Raw genomic sequence first — 24,550 nt, 5'->3', positions numbered from 1 at the left:
CCTGAGGGTTGTAAGGTAAGACACTCTAAATCGGAGCATGCAGTTGACTCTGGGCTACCTGGTGTTAATTCCATGATTTGTTTGGGCTGCATTGTAGCTCTGTTTTTACCATCTACACTGCAGTGGAATTTTAATCGTCCAACTGGATTTAGGCTAGATGCTTTTGAATGTTTAATGCATTATTATGTAGGCCAGTTTGTTATCCCTTTTCATTTGGGTCCTACCAAGATAAGGAGAACGTCATCTATCCTCTTGTGTGATTTTAAAATTATAAAATTATATTTTTCTCTCAAAAGAAGAGAAAATTAAAATAGGTATTAAACCATAATTCAGTCATTCCATAATAAGGTTAATGCATACTGTAATGATAAGGCTGTTACCTCAAAAGGATGTTGGTGGGGAAAGAAGAAATATGCTTCTGTTGAAGCCAAGAATAACATTAGTGTATTTATTGAGATGTTGCTATAATAATCTGTGATTTTCTTTTCCACTGCTCTTGCTATATGTGTACAGTGGGGAATAACTTGGATGGATCTGATTTCTGTATGCTAGAGTGGTTACATTAAAAGTGAGGTCAAAGTGGCAAACCACCACCATCACCACAACAGAGGACTTGTTTCATACCAAACAAACTTAATGATATGTTTTCCAGAGGCTGAGAATGTGGGAAAACAAGAAGACTAGCCAAGAGAAAGCACTCTATCGTAATGTAGCTAGCATCTGGGGACATTTGTGTTGCCCACAGAACTATGATTCATATGACAATGATTCATATGTTAATTTGTTTGAAATGGCTGCAATTTAACTTGCAGCAACAGAAGTAGATCATGTGACTATTGCCTTGGCAAGTTTGCAAAGTCTATCCATTTTTTATTTATTCTTTGCAGTTATTAAAAGTGGTTAAGCTTTTGTCAAGTGGCCAAAGTCAGGATAGGATCTGAAAGCTAGTTAATATGACTGGATTATCAGAGATTAGGATTTGAGGGAAAGTGACCCTGCTACCAGACACAGACCTTGTTGTCCCAGGAAACGTTTCCTGGTCTCTCCACTTACACCTTCAGTGATGTCACAGTGTGCCACTGTATTGGCCTATAGGGTGAGTGCGTAGAGAGGGCATCAAATGCCGCTCACAGACTTCTTTTTCATTTTTTTTGTGTTATGGAAAGTCATTCTATTTAGACTTCACAATTTATATGTAATACCACAACAATCATAATGTCATTTGTGACAAAAAGTGACTACTTCACATAATGATCTACAGCATGATGTAGAGCAAATGTTTTAGCATCATACTGTATCTAACTATGTAAAACATGTAAGCCAGCAAAACACGTGAACAATGGGATGTTATCGTTAGCAGTGTCGATCTGTCTTGGGGCTACTGTTACAAGTTTGGTGTTCTATAGCTTTTTTGTCCAGCATTAGATAATGTCAACACAGGAAACTGTATCCCCATTGAGAATAAGGAGGGTGCAAGGGTTAGAATTAGGGCCTGTTAAAGATCATACTACGCTGTCAATGTACGAGAGGACCAAGTGTCCACAGGGGCATTTAGACGTGGAACCGCTCTTGAGGATTCAGATTTCACAGGGACAGTGGATTTGAACGTTTGTGTTTTTTGTTTTTCTGCGTAAACATCTTTGACCTCTTTGGGACTGAGTGTGATTCAGCCAAGAGAGGAATGGGGGGAGAGTTGAAGAAGACAGATGTTGGGTGACAAGGTCATGAGGAACTTGGTATGTTGTGCTGGAGACCCTGAGAAAGAGAGGGCTGAAACTCTACACTATAGTCAAGAGTTCAGTACCCAGGGATAAACTTAAAGCTGAGCCTTTATTTTGAGATAAGTGTTACCATAGCATTAACTGAAACCCTTAAACGGGTGCAGTGTTTATGATTCTTGACCGGTTTCCAATATTGTTGACAAGTTGAAATATTGTTGCTGCACCCTTCTATCTTTTACGACTAGCTAAGCCAAGTGAGCTATGTCAAGATCCTCTAAAGAGTATGAAGTGAGTTGAACAATATGTACTGTATCTCCTTACCAAAAGTTGTAATCAAATCATATTGTGCAAACACAATCCATACATGTAGATACTCCACTTCATCCACGCTCATTGCTTTCTAGCCAACCACACGGCTCTATTTTTATATAAGTATGTGACAGATAGCCTTTTGAAGTTCTGAGAATGGGGCTGCCCCTGGCAACACCGCTCGCACCCCTGTTATGTAACTTTCCCCACTACAGGACATTACAGACACCATGATGTGTGTGTTACAGACTTGTAGTTCTGTGTACCTTGTTGTTTGACCTGTGGTGCTGTACAAGCCTGCTGTATTCCCTTGTGTGAAGGAGAAAAGGACAGTAGCCTGCTGTGTTTTTGCCATTTAGCCATAGCAATGCTGGTCATAAATTTTTCTTCTCTGTTCTCAGTCCATAATTCATGTGTTTGGGGGGGGGGGGGGTTGAGTGTTTTCAACAAGTCTTCCAAATGTTCACAAAGAAAGTGCGATGAGGCGGAATTAATGACACTTTCATCGGTTACAGGAAATTCAGAATGTAGTTTTTACAGTTTTTTTTAATTTATTTTTTTAGTAATTGTGTCAGTGTTGTCCCAAGTGTTTCTGCAGTATAATTATTGTTTTCAGAATGACTTTCTGAATGTCTATATGATACTTTGACATAATCCAACTAATAATGTACTGCCCAAAATGAAAAGCTGTGGGAGAGAAATATTGTTTTAGGGCGCGGAAGTCATTTTGCCCCTCAAGCATGAAGCACCACAATAAGAACTTCTGCTCAGTGAACAAGAACATTCTTCATGCTGTAACTGAACTGGATTACAATAAAAAAAAGTAAGATTTTTATAGCAGCAAATCGCCTGATTACTGCAATACAGCATGGCCTGTATGATTCATTGGTGTTGATGATGACACTCTCAAGCTCATCTCACAGTACTGTAGGGAACTGAGTTATAGGTTATAGCTTGCTTGAGGAACTATGGGCTAGGGTTAGGACTTACTAGGAAGGGTTTGCCAATGCTCTTTTGGGAAACTGACGGCTAAAGTTATGGCTATGTAGCGGTAGTGGAGCCATTGGTTAGAGTTATGGCTGGAGGTGGAGGAGATTTGCTGGTGCCTTGTAGGGAGACCATGGGCTAGGATTAGGGCTAACCTAGACAGATGTGGGCTTGCCTATTGCCCGTGTTGTGTAGATGAACCATGGTTTAGGGTCATGGCTAGCCTAGCCGGGGTTATGGCTAGCCTAACCCTCTCTCATGTTACCGCTGCCCTGGCAGTCTGCGGCTATTCTGGGTGCGGAGACGGCAGCAACAGTACTGTAGGTCTGGAAGCTCCACAGGCTCACGTGGGTCTGACTGACCTCAAACAAGCTGTGTGTGTGTGTGTGTGAGTGAGACAGTATCTGTGCAGTATCAGGTGAAGGATGGCACGCCAGGGGAATGTGAGAAGGGGACAGTTGCCCCCGGAGTCACGGAAATCACAGTGCTAATGGAGGGCTTAGGTTATAGGAGATGACATTAGCCGTCATGAATTGTGGCTATCAGGGCACACTTTGAGGTTAAAGGAGGCCTGGAGTGGAAAATTGCTCAGTCTCTCAACACTTTGGCCAAACCTTTGATGTGTGTAATGTGTTGCTGTTGAAGTGTCATAGCAGGTTTCATAGAACCCAATGGCCCTGTTCAATTAAAACAGGTAACCAAGGCCAAGGCAAAATAACAAGTTTGCTCTCCTCCAGTGTTATCATAGGTAGACATTAAAGTGTGTGATGGATGAGAGAACTATTGTCTCTCTGTGCCCAGATTTTCAGTTTCATCATCTTTAGTCACAGTTGATGAATAGTTGAATGATCCACGTTTATTAGGGTATTTCTGAAGTCTTCCAGGTGGAAGGGTTTTTCTTCAGCTTTGCCCTTTTGCATAGTTTTTGGGTAGTATTCAGCACAAGCATTGTTGGGGTGGGGTTCTCAGAGTATTATGGCCATATTATCCTCCTGGGTGTAGTGAACTTAAAGGGAGGATGCTCTGACTATAGAAATATGTTCCTTTAGTCAAACCAATTGTGTAGACAGGAGCAATAAACCTGACAGAGTAAACATACTCAGGGGGTGACTGGCTAAAACAACTCTAACTTGCTGTTGTTATGAACTTCAGTGCAGATACTCAGTCTGTGTTGTATGCTCTGTAGTTATACGGTGTAACATGTAAGTGTCATTGAAGTCTATGAAAGACTGTGTATGCTACACTTCAGAGGAGTTCTGTTATGTACTGCAGTACATGTCCATTTGTTTTGAGTGCAGTACAGTTCCATAATAGCAAATAGTTTGTTGTGGATGTGCTGCTATGGTGGTGAGAATGGTCATCCTGTTGCCCTTGTGAATAAGTCCATTGTAAAATCTGCAGAATAATTTATTGGTTTCCCTGTGTACTCTGTGACCAATTAATTTGTTATAGTTTTTTTCCTGCCCCTGAGAGACAATGCTTTAATCTTCCAACCAGATTCTGGTTTCAACGATCAAGCTTTATCCAACTAAAGCCCCATGAATGGTTTTCGAGGCTATGCCCTATCAAATTAAACCTGATAGAATAACATTATACTTTGGGTAAAAGCCTGAAACAACTGAAATATCACATAATTTACATAAGTATTTAGACCCTTTGCTATGACACTCGAAATTGAGCTCAGGCGCATCCTGTTTCCATTGATCATCTTTGAGATTCTAGTTTCTATGACTTGATAGAGGCAGAGAGAGAGATGGAGGGAGTGAGCAAGAGAGGACTGATCACTAGAAGGGTGCTTCCTGATGATGATCTTGTTTTTCTCCTGTCCTTTTAGTAGTGTCGTAGCAACCATGAGCAGGACTAATAACACTTTATAGCCACTTGGAACAGGTTCCTTTTATGTGTTTCAGTGCAATGACAAACAACACCTTTGTCCTACAGACACTAGGCTACTAAAAAAAAAAAACGTATTGTCCCTTGTATAAATTAATATGTAATATCCCAGGTTGTAAATGTGCCCACTCCCCTTTGTCCAGCATCTTTCAAATTTGAATATTTTCCTATTTTTCTGAGTGAGATTATCTTTTCCTGCTGGTGGAGTGGCCAATGAGACCTGAATCAACTTCATTACTTCTGTGTGAAAAGGGACATTGATAATGATAGGTCATTTGTTAAGATATTCTTTTGTAGTGATATGTTTGATCTGAAGGCTTCTCTCTGTAGATTTACAAGCCTTGTCAGGTCTATGGAGTTGTTGGGACTCTCGACTGTAATGAGTTTTTGTAGAAATACGCACCCACTGGGATAATTGGTATTATGCAAGTAAACATGTATTTAGACAAGAAAGAAAGGAGAGATAGGGTGACAGATGAGTGGGATGATAGGGAGGACTGCTGGACCCGGCTAGCGAAGTTGAGACCTTGGGGTAATGACGTGTGTTACCGCTAAGCCACGACTTTGGTACAGCATTATGTTTTTTTTTTGTGATAGTTGTTTATTTGCCAAAGCAAGGTGCTCATGTCCAATATAGGTAGATAGCCGAATGCTGAGGAGAGAGAGAGAGAAACCCCCATACCAGGCCAGTAAAGGCTGTCCCTGTGTGGTGCCGTATGCCTGTTTAGGACGTAGCCTCACTGACTGCTGTGTATGCATGCAGCCTCAGACTCTGTGAGTTCAGGTGGTCACGGTCAACAGCAAGAGCAATGGCTCCTGTGTTTGCTCTGCCGTGTGCACTGTCACTCTGATCCCCCTCACAGGCCACTTAACTGTTTCCTCTCCTGCCACAGAGACAGGATTGTTAACTCTCTTTGCTTTCCAGGTCCAGATGAAATGAAATGACTCTGTTTGCATTCTTAGTCCTTTTTATATGTCTGTCTGTCTCTGCTTTCTCTCTCTCTCTCTCTCCCTCTCTCTCTCTCTCTGTTTTCTTTCCCCCTCTCTACAGTTGACTCAGCCATTACCTTCTGGTTGAGGCATGCCCAGGAGGCTAGTGCCCTTGTGTTCACTGCTCTTGACTACTCTCTCTATTGGCCTTGAGACAAGCTATTTACTTCAAGGGTTTTCAACAGTCTCCATTAATCAGCATACTCACACCTGATTTGACTAAATTGTGGGGTCTAGAATGTTTTATGCAAATGATGACAGGAGATGCAGTTTATTATCAACCCCAACATACATCTGTTATGGAGAAACAAAGTAGATGCTGTTTGATCATACTTTTTTGTAAACATTTTCTCTCCCCTTTTAAAATGTTAATCTCTTAGACTGCAATGTTACATAAAGCAACAAATCGCTGAGGGCAGACTCCTCACACATGCTATTATGGTTTCAATGCTGAATAGTGTTCTAAAATGAATAGGGGCTATTTATGAAATTGTGTATCTTCCGCAATAAGTGGACTTGGCCATACATTGACTTCACTCTTGGCCGGGCTCCCTGCCTCCGCCATCAGACCTCTGCAGCTCATACAGAATGCTGCCGCCAGTCTGGTGTTCAATCTCCCCAAATTCTCCCATGTCACCCCCCTCCTTCGCACCTTTCACTGGCTCCCGGTCGCAGCTCGCATCAGATTCTAGACCCTGGTGCTCGCCTACCGGGTGGCAAAGGGAACAGCCCCTCCCTACTTGCAAGCAATGGTCAGCCCCCAAACCCCTGCCCGATCACTCCGCTCTTCCACCTCGGCTGGCCACCTGGCACCGCCGCCTCTACGTGGATGCAGCGGTCGCACTACTCGGCCATGGCTTTTCACTGTCCTGGCGCCACGCTGGTGGAACGAGCTTCCCACTGCTGTCAGACTGCAGAGTCACTACCAATCTTCTGCCGTAGATTGAAGACCCATCTCTTCAGGCTACCTATCTTAACTGTCCCCCCTAAAGACCTCTTCATCCCCACTACCCCCAATACCGTTTCTCTACTGTAAATAAATGAATTTAAAAAAAAGCATTTTGACTGCCAATGGCCCCTGGTCCTAGCATAAATTACTTTTTCTTATGATGACTGATGGATAGATGATTCTACTTACTTAGACAAATGTATTTGTAAGTCGCTTTGGATAAAAGCTTCTGCTAAACGTCGTAAATGTAAATTTAAAGAGATGGTTGACTGAACATGTTTCCTCTCATGCTACATCACCCACTGTCATTCAGCTCTGTTGTTTATATCAACTCTAAGGTTACTGTGACCTCATCTCAGAGGTGGTAAACACAACTGACTTCCCTGTCGTGCAGTTCACCCACTTTCACTCTTTTCCTGGTCATGAAAGGAGCAGTGTGGAGTCTTTTGCTTTGAAAACAAAGGACTGTTGGTACTGTCCACTGAGTATGGAGGAGGAGAGGGAGGGGAGGGGAGGGGTCTAGAGGGATGTTGGGTGATGCATAGCTCAAAGTGACACTTCAATGCAGGGGGAAAGGAATGATGGGGTAAAGGGCAGAGCTGCCAACCCTGCAGCACGTGTCCAAATCCCACTGGTTGTATAATACAAGAGTTTGACTGTGTGGCTTGGGTGGATGTTGAAGAGATGGCACAAATGATAAGGAAAAACACACTGACTTACTGCAGAAATGTACATTCCACTGAAATAACTATTATGACTACTATGACACAAAAATATGTATTAATAACAAAGCTGCAGATCTGTTTGGATTGGCAACCATCACCAGACAGATACATTAAGAGTGATTTAGGTTTTATGATACGTTATAAAGGTGTGTTTATATGTGCTGACCATGTGTCACCTTGACCCTGATCTCTTCTGTGATGTGTACAGATGGTGAGTGTTGCCTTGCCCTGATATCCTGTCTGGGATGGTTAGCTGTTAGGCCCTGCTTCCTCTTTTGGAGCTGTGACACACTGTGTCAGCTTCTTTTTATGTGTCGGTACTGACCACCGTTACTGATCTCTCTCTCTCTCTCTCTCTCTCTCTCCCCCTCCCCCCTCTCTCTCTCCCTCACCAGACCAGCAGGTCACCACACCTCATCTCCTCTCCTTCATCTGCACACATCTGAAAACACAGAATAGGCACACACACTGTAGTTCTGTCTCATCAGTGGTAAAGGAGATGGTAGACAGCAGTAAAGGAGAGGGTAGGCAGCAGTAAAGGAGATGGTAGACTGCAGTAAAGGAGAGGGTAGACAGCAGTAAAGGAGAGGGTAGGCAGCAGTAAAGGAGAGGGTAGGCAGCAGTAAAGGAGAGGGTAGGCAGCAGTAAAGGAGAGGGTAGACAGCAGTAAAGGAGATGGTAGACAGCAGTAAAGGAGATGGTAGGCAGCAGTAAAGGAGAGGGTAGGCAGCAGTAAAGGAGATGGTAGACAGCAGTAAAGGAGAGGGTAGACAGCAGTAAAGGAGAGGGTAGGCAGCAGTAAAGGAGAGGGTAGGCAGCAGTAAAGGAGAGGGTAGGCAGCAGTAAAGGAGACGGTAGGCAGCAGTAAAGGAGACGGTAGACAGCAGTAAAGGAGAGGGTAGGCAGCCGTTCCGTAAGACTTAGTGAGATGGAGCCCAGTGGCTCCCTTAGTTCCGGTCTGATGGATTGTCCTAAAACAGCCCTCCTTCCCCCGAGCTCTCTCCCCACACCAACATGTCATTGTGGCTGTCCTTTCCGACCCTCTGTGACGGATTTGTCTGATTGTAGGCAGACTGACAGTCATCGTTGTTGCTTGGAGGGTGAAACCTGTGACGGTTTCACAGTGATTGTTTTGAGAGCATATCCCAAAGCTGCTTATGGGGGTCATTATCTGGGTGTTCTTTTTAAAATGACATAATCCCCTTCACCCCTTACATCATTGTCTCATTTATCTCATTTAAACACCTGAGCATAAAATGGGCCTAAATCCTGCTGACTCTGTTCCGGGTGGACTGGGGCAGGAAACAGCAGAGCAGCACTTCATTCTCAAACATGCTGTGTTCTAAATTAGTTTTTTAACATGCTTTTACATAAGGTTGTTTTTTAGTTGAGGACCCAAGGGAGACGGGTTATGAAAGTAATGATCACCCAAACCCACCAGACCCTTTGACAGTCCTGGGATATTTCAGTAGTTATTTGACAGTTAAAAGACTTGCTATAAGGCAACATCCCATTGTTTGGTCTTATGAATTTTGTAGTTTAACCTGCAAATGTGATTCGATGGATTGTTTATGAAGTTAATTTATTATTAACATTGGCATGTGCATTGAATTATATCAAGGGAATGGAATGTGTTTATAATTGAAACTCATGGCTATCATTGCTTCTCATCTCCGTCTCACTGAGCAGTGTTTATTGTATAAATAAGATTTCTGCCAAGTTCAGCCTTGAATCCTACACAGACCCTAAATGCATTCTGGGTGTTTTATGACTCAATTAGTTTTTATTGAACTTACCGTATAGCAGAGTGCACCTTGGCAGCTATCCAACAATGACCTAATTGTACTATTGTTGTATAGGCCTAAAGTTCATCGATGCTAGACGTCTTATCTATCCACCGCAGCTGGTTAATAATCCACAGCACATGTATAGAGAAGTTGAATTACCTTACTATTGATGATATGATGGATGACAAGACACCAAAATACTGTTAATAATAAATAATATGCCAGGATGAAACAATCTGGACTACATGTTTTATGACTTGCTTACTAAATGATCTCATTACTTGTACAGTATGAGCAAATGTGCAGAAAATGAAGAAAACACATGATATGGAAATACACAAAATTCAGAGATACTTTACAAGGCAACACAGAACACAGAGTTCTTGATATTGTCTCTAGTGTGACAAAAAAACTGTTCCCGATTGTCAACAAAGCAACTACTGTAGGGCCAGAACTAATGCCTCAGCGAAGACATCAGTTCTGCTTTAGCTCAATTAAAAACCCCGATTGATCCTTGTGGTGCTGCAGTGGTATTCAGCGTGGATTAATCCCCTCATCACGTTAGAGCAGGTCTGCACATATGGAGACGTATCTCTCTGTCTAGGCAGCTTGGTGTTACATAACGAAGGCAGTTCTCTAAATGAGTAATGCTGGCTTCAGGGAACACAGAATTGGCATCCATACTTTTGTTTTACCTTTTGATTGCGCCTGGGACGGTTAAACCTTTTTTTATTATGAAAATGGTTTCTAAAAAATGGGGACTTGGGGACATGGACAGATAGGTGTCGTCAGTTTCAATCCTATAAGAATATGAAACACTGGGATGATTACATATGTATCTGGTATCGTTCTATGATTGATGTCTGTGTGTTTTGAGCTGCAATAGACGAGAGAGGAGAACCTTTTACTAATTTACTCCCTACAGGTGTCTGAACTCTTCATGGTGTTTCTTGTACACTGTCATTTCAAAAGTTTAGATTAATACTTGTAAGGTGATTTAGGCTGAAGTGTGGTGGTCGGGCGCCAAATTGATAGTTTGCCTCCAAAGTTGCCCTGACATTCTGGTTGTTAGAAATTTGGCATCACTAAGCCTGTTTTCTCTTCTGCTTCCAGACACGTACCAACACGTCTGCTCATCTCTCCCAGCCTCAGGCACATCTCTGCAGTGCAGACAGGGGATATTGATGTGCTGCAAGACGTTTAAAGTCAATTGATTCCTCTGGCCATGTGATAACACAGACAGTATGTCAGTATCATGATCAATATGGTTCAGCAATTGAATAAGACACTTTTTTTCATGTGGTATTGTCAATGTGCAGAGCCAGGATTGGAGAACGTTGCGATTGTGAAAAGCCTCTGTTGTAAGTTTTAAGAGGCCGCATGACTGAGTTTCCTAATGTGTTTTGCTGATGATGGCTATGACCCTGCAGATGGAGTGTGAAGTGCTGTAACGCCCTAATATGGAGGATTCCAGTGATGTTGTGGACGGTTGCTTAATGAGGGAAGACGTGTCTAAAGCAGCACTGAATTGGCTCCTAATGACATATATAAAGAATATGTGTGCAATCTGGTGTGTGAGCGTATTCCACTGTCTCATCGGTGACAGTATTGTTGGTGTAGGTAGAAAGAGATGGACGTTTAAGGTTCACTTATGTTCAAATTGTTGCAGAAACCTGCTGTTACATAAAGAAACTGAAGGTAAAAAACAAGAACACAATTTACTTATTTAGAGGATCAAAGGATTGATCTTTGCACTTTCCCCAGGAACAACCACAGGTAGGGTGTTTCAGTTCAAATAGATAAACAGGGGTGTGTGTGTGTGTGTGTGTGCGCCTGTGAAATTTTGTGTTTTGGTTCGACAACACAGAAGTGTCATTGATTTTCATGTGCTTTAGTTGTTGTTCTGGTTGTCGCAAGGGGTTAGATTGTATGTCCATCTCACGTGGTTCTTTGAGTAGTTCCTGGCTTTGGGTGTCTTTTCATCCATGTAGCGAGTTAAGCTCACTGTACACATACCTGGCCTTCACACTCTACCCTTGTGTCATGAATCATCTTTTACAAAAATAGGGTGTTCCCCTCTAGACAAAACATCCAGACCCCCCCCCCCCGCAGACACACACACACACACACACACACACTCACTGAGCCTGTGTGTGTTTGTTCGCTGGGAGGACCTCTTCCTCTTCAATTCCTATTGTTCTATACAGAGGTTAGCTAAACACCAGTCTATTCTATTATTCCATTATACCATTCTATTATTCCAGTACAATACACAGTGAGATGAAAAGGTGTTGTGTCATGACAAGTTTTTGGATTTATGTTTTTGTAATCATCACCTTACATACCTGACATTCCCAGTTGTTTACATTAAGGTATCACTTGTCCCAAACAGCCTTGTGACACGAAATACATCATTCTTTGTTTGAGTATGTACCTGCCCCTGGTGTGTTGTCATAAAAGAGCTATCACCACTATGTTCTAGGAGTTTAGCTACATAATGGACACCTAAAATCAACAGCCTAACTGGGAATACAGTAAGAACACAAAATAAACTCTCCCTCAATACGTCTATTGTCTTTCTAATTTACTTTGAACTGATCTTCTACGACAGGCACTTTGAGTGATTGGGGGCAAATGGGCCATTTTATGTATGCTTGCTGCTCTCTGAACGCTTTCTAGGTAAGATAGCAGGCTATGTAAAGTATCAAAATGAACTGTTAGAGTATCTCATTCAGCTAAATCAGATCATACGTGTCCCGTCATCCTCATGGATAGGCCTCTTCTGGAACTCGATAGTCCCGTGTCTTTGTTTGTTCACCAGTGTTGCATGGACAAACATTGTGGATCTGAATTAAATGGAAAAGGATTGTTTTACACATTAAGTGTTGGGGTGTGAAAAGATAGGCTACTCAAGAATGTGTGGAAAATCAGAATATAGAGAAAATCAACTACTGTTAAATCTTGCTGTCAATAAAGGCATGACTTCAGTACAAATGGTTGATCTTGTTCTGAGTATTTAATTTCCCATCGTACAGGTGATGCACTGTGGTTATGTGTCTCAGTCATGTGTTATGCGTCTGTCTTGCATACAGGTTGGCCATTTCCCCCCCATACACATTGATGGGTTTTACAATGATGATGCAATTTGTTTTCATATATTTGCAATGCAAATTACAGTGTATAGGACATAATATGTTGTGTTTGTATCAACAACAAGCCTAATCATGCAAACGTTAGCACAGCTCGTGTACTCACTCCCAGTGAATCAGTTACATTGGTGTGTCTACAGTAGGTGGTTGCACCTTCATCTGACTCATTAATTCCTCAATGGAGGGACTCAGGCTAAATACTTACTGGGTTGTGGCTGTGTTTTACTGGGTTTTTATTCTGTGGTTCTGTGGAAGTTTGGGATCCATCCCCTGATCTAATCCGCTCTTGTTTTCTCTTCTCCTCTCCTTCAGTTGGACAACATCCTGTACCCACCATCCATGCCCTTCCGTAAATCCAGTAATCCAGAGGTGACCTATGGCTCAGGCCTGGCGCTCAAGTTCAAGAGACAGCTCAGTGAGGACGGCAAGCACCTCCGCAGGGGGAGCCTAGGGGGAGCTCTCACAGGTAATCCATAGCACTTTTATGGGCTATAATAAGGATATATATATTTTGGAATATGAATATTTTAGGTTCACATTTATTGTGCCGCACGGGTATGAAACTTGGCAGTTCTCATATCGAGTCTGAATGTGGACATTGCGTTGTTTGACTAATAACGCGGTGAGGGGTGAGGTGGAGCTGTGCTCTGGGGGTGCTAAGTACGGACTTCCTCCCTGCTGGTATGTGATGAACGGCGCTGAGGAAACCATTTGACTGTGAGGAAGGAAGGATCACCGTTTTCCTCTCGTATCATCCTGTTTTCCCGACAGTCTTCCAGGCTTTACAGTAAGGCACAGGATGTCACCGCAGAGTTGTGTTGTGGTACAGCAGGCGGAGGCACCGAGCCCCGCCCCGCCGGCAGGGTTGGGTATTAGGTGTGGTTTAGAAGAGCAGAGAGTGCTGTCTCCAACCTGCCTCAGCCTGCTCTGTGCCTTTAGCGTGGGTGAACACCTTAATGGTGTTAGAGAGAAAAGAGAAGGCCCCCAATATCAATATTTGGTGACTACTAGTTGTCATGGGAGATGAGAGATATGGTTATCCTTAGATTGAAAAGGCCAAATAGCTGATTGATACTCGATGTAAAGTGTCGATACTGATACTGAAGTGGAGGCCAACCATGTCACTCACATACTGTACAGATAGTACATGTCGGCATATGGAAAACCTCCCTCCTCACCATGGTATTAGCTTCACGTTTTGCTTCTCATAAACATTTATATTTCAGATACACGTTAGTAGACACTTGTTTTTTTTCCATTCCAAGTAATCTGTGGTTCTGTTTTTCATCAACACTTCATGCATTCATTCGTTTTCACGTATCCTCACTGCTCTCTTGAGTGCAGCCCATTCTGAGAAGTGCTAGACAGAACCAAAATAATGAGACAAATGTGCTTCCTCAACCACGTATTGCGAATCCCAAATTAGACAAAGCACTTCTTTGTAAACCGCTTAACTCTAACTTGTCAGAGCCTGTTCATCTTGTTTTCCGAGCATATCAAATTTGATCAAACTCTTCATTTCACCCATCCAATTACATTGTACTCCAAGCTCTATCTAGCTAATTTATAGCTTTCTCAATCCTCTATGCTCATATTCTACCAGGGCACCTAAAGTGAAGTGCTTTCTTTGAACTTCCTCATGTACTGTTAATTTCCATGCTATGCTATTGCTGTCTGTTAAGATGCTCTTGTCCATGTGTGCAGAAGATAACAGGGGTATCATAGTGCACAGTACCTGCATACCTACAGTACCTACAGATACAGTACCTACAGTACCTACAGTACAGTATCTTTGTTTTCATTTGAAATGTGTCTCTAAGTCAGGGGTCTACAAGGCCACAGCCCCAATGATCAATCATTGTTATTGATTGGCTAGAGATTTCACACACCTTGTTAGCTAAGGTGAAGATGAACACCAGCATTGTGTACGTGTGGCCCCTATGCTGAAGACAGGAACGTGAGGTCAGAGAGAAGTGGGGAATGTTGCTCTCTCTCTCTCCTCTTCTCATCCTCTCTGCCAAGACTGTTAATCCTCTCAAGGCTGCTGGTCGGTGGGCTTCCTTCAACAGGAAATGAAAATAAATCAGCTCATGGAAGTCTTGAGGATGAAAGGGATGAAGATAGATTCTTTAGATTATGGAGCCTCTGTGGCACAATACTGTAAAACCTTCATAATCCAGATAGACACACAGTAATCTGGTTGTTGTAGTCTTTGTTTAGGCTTCATACTCTGTAGCCTCCTCTGTGATTTTGTGTGCTGTATTAAAGGATGTGGTTGAATGTTGATTATTAGAATGTGTAGCTGGAGCACCTTTGGAACTACTGCCATCTAGCTACCATTGATGGATGACACCTTGGGCTGTTTGGGGAAGAAAATCTAATGAAAACAATTTGGTCACAGTTTGTCAATGTTGGCAAATGGCTATGTAGGGAAATCTCATATGCATGTTCGTACAGTTTATGTTTACGATTTGATTTAATGTTAGACTTCCTCCTTTCTGTCTTATAGTCCTAGTTCTTATTTCTTATTAGAAGACCACACCTGTAATGGGTCTTGTCAAACTCATTCTCCTCATCTTTGGAAGTTCAGGTTTGTCACTGTGGTTGCGTAATTTTTGGAGCTTCGTTGATCTCCGAAGTGGATTGCTTTTACTGCTGCCGAATTTAACCCTTTTTAGTTCACACAGTCTTACGGGGGCTTCAACAGCTTCAACTTACCTTGTGTGACTGTGAAGTGAGCTGTTCGATTATGATTTGACCCCAATTCACTTTGTGGAAATGTTATTATTGATAAATATGTTATAGGATCAATAAAGTGTGCTGGCCTTTTCAGCACCAATAATATTCAGCATGTATAATGAAATCTGTGTACATGTATGACAGCTGTGTTTGTTGTTGTGTCATTATGTTGTCCAATAGGGAAGTACTTGCTGCCGTACGCCTCTCCCCAGCAGGCCTGGCAGACTCCCTCAGAGACCTCTAACCTGGTACGCATGCGCTCCCAGACCCTCGGCAAGTCTGCCCCCTCTCTCACCTCCAGCCTGGTAAGTACCTCCGCCTCTGGGTCCATGATGCTGCAGCGTCTCAAACTGCCTGGCCCTATTTGAATACCGGTACATCCTTCCCTTTCATCTTCCTTGAAGTACATTTAATTGTACTGTAATGATGCAAGAGGGGCAATCCGGGATGGGAGTGTTTAGGGAGGACAGTTACTGTAGGTACTTCTCAGGGACACTTATATCTAGCAGTATGATCATAATGGTACTTTCAGGTAGACGTTTAGCAGGATTAATGGTCATTATTATAGAAACCTGTGTATTATTATGGTAATTGGTGCAGTAAGTATAGCTGGCTATACTAGTTTAGTTTAGTGGTTTAGCAGATCATAAGAAAAGAACAGCATTTTTTTACATGGTTAAAGGAGAAAGAGTATTAGATTTATTGTTTACAAGAAACCCATTCCATAGTGTTAGATGAAGTTGCGTGGAAAATGGAGGGAAAAAAATCAAAAAGGGGTGATGATATTATTTAAAACAACTTTGATCCCATTGTCAAAATAGATCTGCTAGGTAGTTGGATTCTCTTGAAGATGCTGTTGGACGATAAACAGATTTGGCTTCTTAATCTATATGGTCAAAATAATGATCCACACTTCTTTGAGAATATCTATAAAAATGTATTGAGCTAATAAGCAACAAATGATGCTAGTTTTATGGTCGGGGACTACAACACAGTTTTATGGTCGGGGACTACAACACAGTTTTCGATGTACAAAGTACATCAATGGACCGTAAAGGAAATCATCCTGTAAATTATCAACTTATTCAAGAACAAGTATAAGAACAAGAAGATCGAGTATATTACAAAAAAAAAGGATGGAAATGGTGAAAAATGCGCAAAAATGTTTTTCATTGCAGAAATGCGACCAAAAAGAATATACAAAAATTCATTACAAATGACGGAACAAACCATGCATCATCGAATGATATTCTGAAAGAGAAAGCGCAATATTTAGGTTTTCTTTTCAGTCTCCTCCGTCTCCCCTTAATGGTGATCAAATAAAAAAATAAAAAAAGTATTATACCTAGAATTAGATTTTTCTTTTCATGTCGTCCAATTAGGGGAGGCTTGGGGCAGAAAAAAATAAATAAAAATAATTGTACCATCATTGGTAGTGGACGAGGCAAGTTACTTCCCACACATTGTAAAGAGCTTTGAGCACCTGGTGGAAAAACACTATATAAATGCAATCTGTTATTGAATAAACTCAATCTAATAGCGATCACTGATTCAACTTAAAGTATTTTCAACAGCTGCTGTATTTTATGCAATATGCAATGCAATAATCAAATGTAAAGGTAGTTGGCGATTTGGTGATAAGGGACATGGTGAAATGGTTTTAAGAGATCAGTCTTGATTGTAGCAGTGATAAACTAGGCTAATCCCTCAGGTTTAAATGACGTCAGTCCTATGTTCACCTTGACCCTGAAAACATCTTAGAAGACGTCACCTGGCTATCCTGTGTCCTTTCAGATAACAACATAGATACAGTAGCTGGTTCTCTTTTTAATGGGATATGATGTCACCCCCATTTCAACCAAGTGAGATGTGAGAATTCAATTCACTCCAGCTATGAGTCATCCAGGTGTTTGGGTTTTTTCTCCTGGATGCCCTGAAAAAAGGCAGACGGATTGAGTCTGTTCCACCATGAAGTCTGTCTAATGAGACTTATGACACGCTGTGTGTTTGTGTATGGTAACTAAAACTCTTTAACCGTCTCTTAAACTGGCATCAACAGTCAACCAGTGAACCAAGTATAAGCTGTATGTTGGCCTCCTCTGGCACAAAAACCAGTACAACCTGCACTGAAGTAAGGAGACAAACTCTGGCAGCACCACTGTTACCTTAATACCTGGCAAAGCATAGCACTGATGTTAATTGATTTGTGCAAATGTTGTAATTTTCTGCTGTCGCTGATTTGAGCCACATAAATGATATGACATATTGTGTAAACCTCATGGCAATTCAGAAATGTAATGTTTCAGCTAATCCTAACTGATCTAAGACAATCTTTATGTAAACCCAACAAGCTTGCTAAATATTTCTCTACTCTGGGGGGCGCTAGTGTATTTGTTTCCGTTTGGAAATACAGGCACATTGTTTGGATCACAGACATCAGGACATTGGTGAACAACACATGCTGCCTTTGTGAGTGAAAAGACAATGTGCTTCTTCAATGTGGTGTGTGAACAATTTCAAAGATTAATAAAAAAGGATTTAGTGCCTTTGCATTCATTTTGATGATCATGAAAAATTGAAATCTTTGGGAATTGAAACTCTGCTGTCCTTTTCTAGACTCTGAGGAGGCACAGCTATTAACACTTGAACATCTGACTCACACACATCTTGCACAATCTCTCCCATAATCAGTGAACATTGTGCATATTGAATAAAAGGGGCCAGATGTACAGTCACCTGAGCCCAGAGTCGTCCTGCACTGAGAGCAGAGGTCCTTGTACTGTAATGTCAGACCTCCTCCCCAGAGGTGCGCTAGCCTGGTGCCGTGCAGAGGCTCCCTGGAGACTGCCACATCTTATTTGATTCTTCTCAGACCCTGTAAACAGGAGGCCAGACCCCATAGAGGGAGCCTGATTGAAATTAATGATTGCAGAGACCAGGGTCAATGCAGCACAAACACAATGTCATTACGCCGGGCTTTAGACACACAGCCCTCCTCATCTGTCTCATAGTTTTCTCATTTATCCCCTGTGTGTTTGTGTGTGAGAGTGTATATGTGCGAGAGTGTGTCTTTGTGTGTGCGTGCGTGCGTGCGTCTGCCTGTGTGTTTTGCGACGTAACAGTCCACTGCACAATGGATGGTAATGTTTCTCCTTATTGGTCTGATTGCATGCCCCTGTGTCTACCTAGCCCCCTGAAGATATTCAATGCTGGTCACCACTGCTTAGACCGTCGCATGTGGACACATGTTGAATCACTGATGCATTGCCACATCCTAAAGGCATCTATCGGAGTGGATTGTGTTTTAAATACATTTCCCAGCATCTCTGGAGTCGTGGTGTTATTTTGTCAGAAGAGTGAGAGCAGAATAAATGGTGATTCATACTTGACCTTATTCTCTACTGAAAGAGACACACATGCAGTTTCCATCCTCTATCTACTATTGGTTGCTTGGGGGAGTTGCTTTATTTGTCAGAGGCCGTACTCTAATCATTTTTGATATTGACATGTTTTATACGGGTTTCACATGATTTACAATATTTTGAATACAAACCCCAAAAGAATGGTTGCAATACACTTTTCTTTCAATATGTATGTTCACAATTACACTCCTCAGATGGCTGTACTCTAATCCAGTTTAATAACCCATCCATCTGTTACTCTAAATTTTGGCAGACACACACACACACACACAGAGTTGCAATCTACATGTTATTAATCACCATGTTGTCCTGACCCCATGGCAGCAGACGGGCCATCCGACACCTCAGCCTTCATGAATGACTCACTAGTGTAAAGTAAATGATATAGATAATGTTACCCTGAACAAAATGTTTGATTCCACAATTCATTTGGATGTGGTTATGTAAGAGTCCCTCCTGGCTTCATTGCTCCATCTGCCTCATTTGATATTCATGATCATTTCACATGGGAATATCCTCAAAATGAACCCTAACCTTTGCGTGCCTATGACATCAGGTTCTAACAGCCAACATAATCTCTGACACAAAGTGGCCCGCGGTGATGAAGTTAGGAGGCTGGGAAATGGGTTTGGTCCATCAAATTAAATGTTCATAGTAACATCGACGTGTTTAACCCCAGGGACCATTTCATTGCACAATTTATAAAAAAAAAAAAAAAGATCATCCATCCTTTAGTCCTTTCTTGTTGTATTGGAAGGTCCTGTGAGGACTTCCCATGCTGAAACTCGCATTCTGACAGGAATACAAATGGTGCTCTCATTAGAATTACTTATTCATTATGACACTGCGGGGCTCTGAAAAGGGTCGTTGGAGTTGAAGTTAAGATCTGACTTGAGGAGTTTAAAAAAGCATCTCTTTTGAATGCTCTCCCTTGTCGTTCCAAAGTCCCTAACCACTGTGGGTACATGGCCTTTGGATATACTTGCTTACGTTGTGCCAAAAACTCATTACAGCTTGATGCTCTTAATGATGCCAATTAGAGAGAGAGATCTAGCATAATAGAACTTCTTCTGTTTTTTTTCTTTTCTTTTATTGGTAAGTGTTCTTCTTCCTTGGCTCAAAAACAACAGAACGCTGGCATTGTTGTCAGTGAATGGAAGTCCTCCAGTACTCGGACAGTGTTTATCCAATTGTAGCATTTTGGGGTTTTAATGTGAGCAGATTGTGATTTACATTTGGCTAATCTGTCTGAAGAGGTGGTTTAATTGGCCTATGTCAAGTAAGTCAGATATTGACTTAGTTTAATATATATTGGGCTGGTTTCACACAGGCTTACGCCTTAAGTCCTAGACTAAAAAGCATCCTCAGTGGCTATTTGCCATTGAAAGTGTGAATTAGTCCAGGACTAGGCTTAAGCCTTGTCTGTGAAACCAGCCCTTTATGTGCTAATGATGATGTGTATAATGATTACGATTAGGTTGATTTATTCCTACTTTTAAATATTGTTGTTGTTATTGTAATGTTTGCCTGGCAATGATGTTAGGCGGCAACTCCTCAAGCTCTTCTCTAGTTTTGTATTCAAGCACATGATTCCCTGTGGTTTCTAGTTGTTATTCATTCAAAGAGCGCTTTCCTAGAAAGATGTGGATTTTTGCATCAGCTCTGTTACATATTCCCCTATGTCCCCTAGGCCTTGTGATATGGCACTTGAAATTAATAAAACAGTTTCACACATTCTGTCCTCACCATTTGCATGCACTAGTTTTGTATTATTGGTTTCAGTTAGGGCTGTCAGTCCCCCCCCAAAAATGTGCTGAATAATTTTTTCTGTAGTTGCTTAATCTACCGATTAATTGGGGATGTGGATTAAGTAAATCTGGCCCTTATTTCTGTGTGTTTAGCGAATTCAGTGTCATAATGTGTAACAGTAGTGGTAGTGGGTGATTTAAGTATAATCTGATTACAACCAATACATTTTTTTTATTAAATTAATTGTCAACTAAAGCATTTGTTGATTCATCAGTCGATTCATCAAATATACTTTACAGCCCTAGTTTCAGTTGATCCGCTTTCTTACTGATTGACACGTCTGTAGGCTTGGTGTCACAATGATATGTCGGTCACGTTCCATAGCACCACACTTGAAGTATGTCCCTTGCTGGCCCATCACCTCCCACCCCCCAGTGTGTCTCTAAGACCTATCTCCCTCCATCACCCATGCCTTGCCCACTGCCTCGCAGGTCTCTTGTTATTGTCTTTTCTCCTCCTTCACGCTCTTCCGTCATGCCCCCGGGTATGCGGGTCTCCTTCTTCCCGTTGCACATCCCTCTTGACCATGATTAGGTTTGACAGGAAATCAATACTTTTCTCCTGGCCTGATATGGAGATAAGATTGTCATAATCCTGATGTTGTGGTTTGTGGACTGAAATTCCCCTTCATGATTGTAGTCAGAGATGTCCTTTACAGATAGCTAGTGCTGTTGTTTCTGGTACAGGGTGATGCCAGTTGGGGTTAGCTATACACGGCCATTGAAGGAGCCAAGTTATGTTTTACTTACATTGTTTGTAAGGTAGTTAATCAGAACCAGTATATCACACCCCTGACACCAATATAGTTCATTCTAACTTTGCATTTAGATAACAAATCTGTGAATCTTCAGCACCATCTTAAGCACCCCCCGCCCCGGTTCTATACCTCATCTCATTGACATTGTGCACTTTTTACACTCTCACTCTCTCTCACACACACACACACACACACACACACACACAAAATATTGTTAACACCATATGTTATTGTTTTTATTATTATTATATTGCATTACATTGTTGATTGTTGTTAATTGTCGTATTGTTGCATTGAATACCCTGTATCCTATGTAATGACAAATAAACTTTGAATTAAATTGATCAGCTTTTATGCAAAAGGATGCTCAATAAAGAATGCCCAAGGTTGGTTCCTAAAAACATAATCAGTACCAGCATATTTGTATTATTCAATTTGTTGTAGAGTATGCAGAATATGCACCATGCTACTATATGTTTTTGAATGCCTTTATTCATATCTTAAGAATGTCCTTTTAGTCCCATTCTCAATATCACCTTTCAAAGTCATGGCAAACCAGTGACCTTACATTTCCAGAATTCTGAGAAATGAATTCATGTTAGTGTACCGGTACACACAGAGGCATGGTGTAAATGAAAACTGTCACTCTTGATGAAGTGGTTGCAGTTGAGATGTCAGACCCCTGTCAAAGTGCTCTGTTGGGCATGACATTTCTATGTTTAGGTATTCAAATGTACTAGTAAGTCTCAATGTGACATTGTGTTTCAGTTCTCAAAATGAAAAAATGCTTATAAATGATTCCAGCATATGGTCCTAGTAGTGTTGCATGTTTTTATTGAAAACTGAAACAAGAAGGTTGTATATGATATATTACAACCTTGAGGTGCTGTGGCATATTCGTGCACCACCATGAGTCTACAGTATGTTATTTCACTGTAAAGGATTGGTTGTTAATAGTATAGACGTTTCCTTTCCTCTCCCGCTGGGGGATTGACTGTATAGGGTTATAAGGTCAGATACACTCTCACTCCAAAGTCTGGCTGTATACAGAGATAATGTTAGCTGTGCTTTCAATATAGAGGATTGTGTGTATTAAAGTCTCCACAGAGGGAGTCTCTCTCCAACTCTCTCTTGCTTTCTCTTGCTGTCTCTCTTTCAATGTTCTCTTTCTCTCTCTTGCCCCCCCCCCCAGTCTCTCTCCACAGGCCATGACCCTCCTCCACCCGCCTTAGATCCGCAGGCTTCCTCTCGGTCTGATAAGCTCAGGCAGGGCAGGGGCCGTGGGTCACTCAATCAGCACTCTCTGCATGCTCTCAGCACTAACTCCACCGAAACCCCTTCTCCTCTACTCCTCTCTGCTCGGGAAGGAAATGGCCTCTTGTGCCCACCTGCCATGAGGAAATGAGACACAGAAACCCCCCTTGACTTCCCCTAGAGGCCAGGCAGTGGCCAGAGGTCTTTCCTCCAGGGCCAGGCCCAACAGCCCCACAATGTCACCCCCCACTGGCCCACTGGCCCCCAAAGGGGCTCCACTCTTGGTGATTGGCAAACAGGCATTGTCCTGTAAAGGTTGAATCCACTAGGTTGAATTTCCCTATTGAATGGCTTCCTTCGAGTCTCCAGGAAGTATTGCTGCCATTGTAGCCCTTGATTTGTCATTTCCAGACAATCGCGTTTGAATCCTTGCATGAGCTAGCGGTATTGTTGTACAGATTGTTCCTTGAATGCTACATATAGGTATGGCTGTGCTAGTGCCTCCGGTATTTTCTTTCAATTTGTACTGCCGGGAGTGTACCTTCCATTGTCCAATAAGACAAATGACCCTTCGGATAGCTTTTCCCCAGTGTTTTTGTGAGCCTCTCATCCTCATTCTCACTTTAAAATGGAATTTCCTTAATTGTTCCTTTAAGCAGCCACAGACTGCGAGCAGTGAATCGGGACTAGCCAGTCTGACATAACGGGATGTTTTAATTCCCACAGGTAATCTGCAAGACATTGTTCAAATCCAGAGAGGTGATGCGTTAATCCACCTTCTGTGAGGTTTTAAAGGTTTAATAATTAATATAAATGATGATTACCCTAACGCAGGCTTGGCCTCTCAATTCTCCTCTGCCTTATCAGAAAAGCATAAATGAACTGTCTGTCCAGCAGCAGTCAAACGGTGCTCTGTTCTACAGACAGACTGAAAAGTTTATGTGGCGGTCACCTGTTTGACCTTCTACAGAGTCTTCTCTGTTCAGCCATAGGGAGCTGTCACTCCAGTCCGTGCTCGATAACTGAAATCATTTGAGCTTGGCTGGAGACGAGGAGAATGAAGGGGGCCCACTTAATATTCACAGAGCATTGTCACAGCGAATGGAAATGAGCAAGCGAGAGAGAAAGAGAAAGGGGGGGGAGCAAAGAAAAACACAGACTGAAACGGACTGTGAAATTGCCGGATGGAATTGGCGTGATGGCAATCGTAACCAACTTATTTTTCTAAATGTTAATAACTCCGACCGGGTGGCTGTGTTGTGTTGTGGCGGCGATGGTGCAACAGCGAAGGGCCTCGGTCACTTGCCGAGTGCCTCAAAACTCAGCCTGGCGACGTGCCGGAATAAGTTGTAATAGAGAAAGGGGAAATAGCAGGTAATGCATGAAATCATGGAAAATTGACAATGCATATACAGCTATTTTTTCTGGAGGAGAGTGAGTCGGTAGTGATCGCAGCATAGCAACACTAGGTACTGTGTTGTTCGGAGAGAGAAGAGAACTCCTGTACATTCATGTGCAGTATATTAACACTAGGATAGAATGCGTCCTGGGGCAGCTTTAGTTGCTGTATTGTAGATCCCTCTCCCTCTGTCATCCTCACTCTCTCCCTCCCTCCCTCCCTCCCAGATGCAGTCTCCCTTCACTATGACCTTCAGAGGGGCTCTTATCTTTACCAGGAGAGAGAACTGAAGAATAATGACTAATTCAAAGCCATTGAACTGCTGAAGCCTGTTAGCTTGTTACCCAGCGTTCTGCACGTTCTGCAGATGGACAGGCAGACAGGATGCCAGCTGTATTGTGTTGTGTGGAGGCAGAACAATCCAGGGCAGGATATCCTCTCATTTTCATGGTCACCTCGGGCGCCAGAAAAGTGTGGCCGCTCCAGGGAAATGAGATGCTGGTCCCCCAGTCGCTGGTGTTTCCCCCCCAACCCCCCCCCCCCCCCCCAGTCGTTATGCTGAATTAGAACTGCCCGTCTGCCTCTCTCCCCCCCAGTCCTTTCGCGCCGGTCTCTCTCTCTCTCTCTCTCTCACACTCACACACACACACACTGTCCTGA

At 42.4% G+C, this 24,550-nt stretch overlaps 1 protein-coding gene across 1 annotated transcript in view; it reads left to right on the top strand.

Moving 5' to 3' along the window:
* The window catches only part of mast4 (microtubule associated serine/threonine kinase family member 4), an 83,315-nt gene that overhangs the window by 3,208 nt on the left and 55,557 nt on the right, over window positions 1-24,550 (top strand). The window contains exons 2-3 of the mRNA XM_083670485.1: window positions 12,823-12,976; window positions 15,430-15,554. Coding sequence (XP_083526611.1) covers window positions 12,823-12,976; window positions 15,430-15,554 — 279 coding nt within the window. The remainder of the gene's footprint in view (window positions 1-12,822; window positions 12,977-15,429; window positions 15,555-24,550) is intronic.

The sequence above is a fragment of the Argentina silus genome (assembly GCF_951799395.1).
Source record: "Argentina silus genome assembly, chromosome: 5".
NCBI classification, from domain to species: domain Eukaryota; kingdom Metazoa; phylum Chordata; class Actinopteri; order Argentiniformes; family Argentinidae; genus Argentina; species Argentina silus.
Note: the sequence above shows the minus strand (reverse complement) of the source record. Positions and strands in the feature narration are given on the sequence as shown.